Source organism: Miscanthus floridulus, chromosome 17 (assembly GCF_019320115.1).
Source record: "Miscanthus floridulus cultivar M001 chromosome 17, ASM1932011v1, whole genome shotgun sequence".
Classification (NCBI taxonomy): Eukaryota; Viridiplantae; Streptophyta; class Magnoliopsida; order Poales; family Poaceae; genus Miscanthus; species Miscanthus floridulus.
The window spans coordinates 102,306,195-102,312,194 of NC_089596.1; the positions used below are offsets into that span (position 1 = coordinate 102,306,195).

At 46.1% G+C, this 6,000-nt stretch overlaps 1 protein-coding gene across 1 annotated transcript; it reads right to left on the minus strand.

Annotated features, from left to right (window-relative positions):
- Positions 1-1,306: 1,306 nt before the first annotated feature.
- Positions 1,307-2,305, minus strand: LOC136516104 (FBD-associated F-box protein At5g38590-like). Its single transcript, XM_066509499.1, has one exon. It carries the CDS (start codon positions 2,303-2,305, stop codon positions 1,307-1,309), a length of 999 nt encoding a protein of 332 aa, XP_066365596.1.
- Positions 2,306-6,000: the final 3,695 nt, after the last annotated feature.

A 6,000-nucleotide genomic window follows, 5' to 3' on the forward strand; every position in this document is an offset into this window, starting at 1 on the left:
AGCCGAAACGAACATGCTGGAAGTCGTAACAAGAATGACATAGTACTAATTTTTTTGAGCAACTGTGGCAGGCACTCTGCCCTTTCAGAATAGTGTAGGAAAGCAGAAAATAGTTTATATACAGTTCTAACAAGGAAGTTAAAGAAACCAACTAAGAAAACAGACATAGTACTAGATACTAATTGACAAATATAATCTAGCAAGAGACGCACGCGCTTTCTGCAATTACACATCCATCTCTCAGTTCATGGAGGTGTTCACTTATACAACTTGCTACACAGCTTCTCAAAATCCTGATCCTCATTCTCACAGGTGGTCCACGTTCCATCTCCGAGCAGTGTATGCAGAAAATAATGCACCCAGCTGTCTTGTAGTTCTTCTTCAATGAAGTACAAGTTGAAGCTTACAGTCACACTTTGAAGATCTGTGGCGTTTGCGAGCACGAACCGCAAGAAGCGGAGTTCACAGCCAGTTCCAGTCATTCCCCTGAAATTTGCTTTGCGGAGGTTGCTTGATTCCCAGTGGTCTGGATGGTTGCAGGTGAAAGCTGAGTCTACATCATCTGCTGAGTAATATTCATACTGTTGCAACATGGAGATCGATATGCATGGTTTGGTGAGAAGGAAACTCTGGATGAAACAAATATATATGGCTGCGGGCTTGTTTAATTTGGAGTTAGGATAACGTGCTGCTCACCGTCTTAGGGAAGATATATGATGCGTCTAGCTGTAGACTGAGATATTCGAGATTTTTTAATCTTGTGAGGAGACCTGCGACCCCATCTCCAGAGGAATGGCGCTCACATGTATGAGCAATGCTAACCAACAAACACGTGACATTAGGAAGCTGTGGTATCTTATCTTTAATCAAGTCAACTTGCCGCTTATCTCCCTGACGATCAAATCAAGGGTCAGAAACAACAGATGCAATTAAGCAACAGGAAAAGGAATATTGTCAGCAATAGATCAGATTTGAACTTTCTTCTAGCAAAGCCAACGAATGAAAGAGTGTGAAACAGACAGTGCAAATAAATGCCGCAGTCTCACAAGGTATATATATGTACCGATGGAACTAAAAGAGGATGCACGAGCAGGCGTCTGACTGAAGAACTACAACGCTTCAGGAGGCAGATACTAGAAGTATTTGCATCTCCGTCATCGTCGGCTCCGTCATCGTCATCGTCGTCGGTAGCCTGTTCGTTTCGGCTGGATTGGCTTATAAGCTTATGATTGGAGTACTGTTGACTAGTTTGGTGTGAAAAAAAAATACTATTGGCTGGCTGATAAGCCAAATCAGATAGAGACAGTTACAGCATGCCTAACAAAGGGTCGTGGATGAAGGCTCTGTTACAGACATAAGTGAGGTCCTCGAGCCTCGGTGCCGAGACCCTGAGTGACTCGTGATAGCACTCGTCGATCTCAAGATACAGGAGCTTCGGGGTCCTCAGTTCCAGCAACTCCATCCCCTCAACGACCTCCATGGACAGCTCCAAGAGCTCACCGGTGTCGAGCACCAGCTTCTTGGTCCCGGCGCGCAACAAGTCGATGCACATCATGCGCAGTTTCTGCAAGCTTGGGCAGCACACCGATGACAAGAGGCGAGCAAGACGGTGGCCACTGCCTGCTGCTAACTCCACGAATTCGAGCGTGAGGTCCTTGAGTGATGTGAACACCGCGGTGCGTGGGAGTCGGACATTTGCGCTGCTTAACCCCAAACGCATAGACTCCAGCTTTGGGGAGCTAGGAAGAAGTTCATCAAGATCCATTACAGGCGTCTTGTTGTCTAGTGGCACCAGGCGAAGGTTGAACTGGAAGCCCTTCACTTGGTGATGCATGGCGTACCGAATCCACGCCTCAGCTGCTTCCATGGCCGGCGTCAGGAGTTGTTCGGCTGTTGCCCGTGCGGCTGCAGCGGCTGCGGCTGGCCACAGCCGCAGCGGCTGCAGGCCGTGAAGAGAGTACGCGTCCATTAGCAGCGGGATCTTCACTTCGTTGATGCGGGCTTCCGATGTCGCACCCGCTCGCTGCTCCAGTACGTCGTTGACGATGGCAATGTACTGTTGGACTTCGCCGGCCGACTTGAACTCCGGCCACCCAAAGAAGTCCAGGACGGGTAAGCGCTTCCAGAGGCCGCGCCACCGCTTCGACAGCACGCTCGTGTGCACCAGCTCCCTCACGTTGAGGTGCGCCAACCTGAGGATGAGCTCGCACAAGTCATCGTCCAAGGCGTTGAGCCGATCGTCGCCGGCGCCATCTTGGTCAGCGGTTGGGCTTGGCGGCGGCGGCGTTTGCTTCGCCTCCTTCATGGACTCCAAGGCTGCCGGATGGGGAAGCAGACAAGCAGTGGCGGACCTTAGGGTAGTCCTGGTCAAAATTTCCATGTGCAATATGATTAAAAAAAAGTTCGGCATACATGACTATAAATTAATCAAATTGCGATAATACATTTAAGACAAAGTTGAGCTTATGCTTGATCATTTATGAACAATACACCAAATCTTACGGCAGCAGCACCATAAAATGCCCAGTGAGCACAGAATGTCCAGATCAAACTAGAAACAATAGTGTGTGTGTGTGTTAGCGAAGTATACGAAACAAAGTCATCTGGGACTGTAAGCTAATCGGAGCTGGATAACGAGCTGGTTCAGCTCGGCTCGGCTCGACTTGTTAAGATAACGAGCTAGGTCGGCTCGGCTTGTTATCCTAACGAGCCAGAAAGCCAGCTCGACTCGGCTCGTTAAAAGCTCGAGCTGGCTCGTTAAGCTCGTGAGCCAGATATAAAAAATACATAAAATATAATATTTGTATTTATCTAAAGTTTGAGAATAATAATAATATAAAGGAAATGCATCTATACCAGTTACCAATCAATTTATAGGATCTAGACCAATTACCAATCAATTGTAAAGTGCAAGACATGAAGTAATACAAAAACTAATACAAGTTTTGATACTTTTTTTCTAGAAGCTTGACTCGTTTAGCTCGCGAGCTAGCTCGAATTAGCTCGTTATAGCTAATGAGCTCTGAGCGAGCTAATGAGCTTCGAGTTTTTCGCCCAGCCTTAAAGCTAATACTACCACATGCCCATTCTGTTCCAGGCATTTGCCCTCAGCCAGGCCCGGCCCTGGGGCAGGGCGAGCGGGGCGGCCGCTCCAGGCCTTCGATGCCAAAGGGCCCCAGCAGCCATGTGTCGTAGTAGAGCTTTGAGCAGCACCTAACCAGCTAGTAGAACGCTGATGCTTTGCTCAAAAAAAGTAGAACGCGTGCTTGTGCAGTCTCGAAATCTTGCACGCCCGCACATCCTCCTCTCCAGATTTCTGGATCCAATGGCCATCCTGAATCGCTAATTCCTCCTATTGTACTAAATGGATGATCAACTTTGCATAAATAATGAATGTTAAAGTTCAAGTGTTTATTATTAGATCGATGATCATTTTGCATAAATAAATATTAAAAGGAATTTTAAGGTGATTTAATATGTACTTCCTCAGTTGCAATGTAAACTATACTTCTTCCGTCCCAAATTAAAAAAAACTCGACCCGTGGAGGTAAGACAGCCTCCAGGCATCGTACTTTAGAAAAAGACCTGGCATCATGCTTTAGAAAAAGACCTTCTCACGCAGGTCTAGAAAACCCCCCGAACCTCTGCCCTACCCATACACAACGGCACCGCAGCTCCCGTGAGACTGAACTGGCCTTAGACCTGTGCTTTGACGTGGGACAGACGAGGGGATTTTTTTTTTCAACGCGCAAATAAATTGCGTCTCCTTCGGCCAACAAATCCGTTCCCGAGGGGGTTCGAACTCTGACCGGCAGGGTGCAAAGCGCACAGCCAGACCAACTCGTCTAGCGTTCACTTGCCTCCGTCTCAAATTATAAGATGTTTTCTAAACATACCATATATCTAGGTGCGTAGCAAATACTATAAATCTAAAACAAAAATTTCTTATAATTTGAAATAGAATCAGTAAATCGTTTTTTTTGTCCTAAATTAAACATGTCTATTTATATGCAACATCAAACAAGATTTCGAATGATCCTGAGTACAAATAAATTATTTCATAAAATATTGCTTATATATTTCAAGTGTTTATTTGTAACATTTAATATATAATTATATAGTATTATTTATTATTAAGATGGATGTATTATGGGGCCCTGATGATTACGTGCGCCGCTCCAGGCCCTATAAAACACAGGACCGGCACTGCCCTCAGCTCACACTGCTGGTAGGATGACAAGCTAGTTTGCTTTTGATTTACCATTCCAATAGACACAGGCTATTAATGCGTACAACCCAATATAATAGACACAAGCTATTTGTGCGTCTGACCCAATCCAATCAAAACATAAGGAAATTTCTAGAAGGATCCGCCCCTGTCCTGGTGCTCTATCACTATTCGCTCCACAGGAGTTTCGACGAACACCTAGCGTGCGCCCACGCAACAAAGGCAATCCCGGTCTTTCAAACAAGCAAGCAAAGGCAATCGCGGCTCCAGCCCACGTTAGTCGCGTGGCACCGGTGCGTGCACCCGCCCGACTCTACTCCGAACGGAAAAAGAAACGGCATGGACGAAAATATCTGAAACGAGTTTCTCATATTTTTATTTAAAAACACACTTGAAATGATACACAAATCTTACGTGGCTCACTTCAGAGAGAGAGAGAGAGTCAAATAAATATAGTGAGTTAGTTTACACATATATGTGTTAATGAAAAATCCTAACACGAAGAGCAGAATAAGTAGTTTTAAACATTGGCACGAAAGTAATTTTTATAAACAAAAATCAAATATAACTTGTATGTAGTTCTTGAATAAAGTTAGAGTATAAGTGCAGTAGATGGAAATGCAATATTAAATTTTGGAGAATACAAACTATTAGTTAGTATTTTGGGAGTTGAAAAAAAATCAAACTTGGAATTTAGAAGGGTCATTTTCGTTGTCAAAAGCACTTGAGCTTATGTTTAAAAGTATCCTTCCGTGGCAAATTATATTGGACAAACTACTTAGGAAGTGCTTAGATATTATGTTTCTAAGAGTTAGTATGTAGTATGGGCTAGGTCATGGTACAATTGTTAGTTGAATCCAGCAAGGTTTAGACCCTTTAAAAATTACGGCAAAAGTGCTAAAGGTTGTTAGTTCTAACCAAGCCTTTACTCTGTCCAAGTCCGAAAAGAATTGTAGACAATGCCATTTTGGCATTTAAAATTCAACAAAAATGATTAATCAATACATCCATGTTTTTGTACAGTTGGTTGTATCAAGACGAGCACTTGGGCATGGTGTAGGTTATAGTCATGTTGGTTGTCACATGGAACTCATAAAAATTGCCCAAAACCCCTTAGAACGCGTGACAGATCATGTTTCAGGGCTCTGTTCGTGAACTAGCGTCCAACGCGACTAACATGTTTTGGCGTATCACTATCTTCCTCTCTGGCTATCCTCTGGTTGTATGGATTGCTCCTCTAGCTAGCCGTTAGTGTTGACTTTGGGGTCATGGAATTAGTTGAGCCTTCGCTGAATCGATGAGTAGCTTTTAGGCCGCTTTAATAACCGTGCTTAGCACCGCTTCGGCCGTTGGCCCCGTGGGCGCGGTCACCATGCGTAGGTGTGTAGCATGTGCTGGGCTTGGTCCGTGGTTCGCCGTGGCCTCTCCCTGCAGGCCAGCGCGTGTGTAGCTTTCGCGTGCCAACTAACGCCGCGGCGTGTCTCTCGCCTCTCCTTGCCTCTTGCTGGCCGGCCCACGCCATGCCGCTAGGCCGCGCGTAGGTCCTGGCCGATGCCACGACGACCGTCGTCTAGTCGACGTGGCGTGTGTCTCAGCTGCACATTTCACCTACCCGCCCTCCGATTCATCTACCGTGAGCCAGTGCCGCTGCCGCCGCATCATGGCCATCCGGTCCCGGTTGCAGTGCCGAGGTGACGCTCCTCTACCTTGCTTGTCCCGCTCGATGACGCATGCAGGCCCGCTCGGGTCTTGCCGCTTCAAGTCATGCGCAC

Bases quoted from the DNA above. Each gene is read 5' to 3' on its own strand.
- LOC136516104 (XM_066509499.1), bottom strand. From the start codon at position 2,305: ATGAAGGAGGCGAAGCAAACGCCGCCGCCGCCAAGCCCAACCGCTGAC.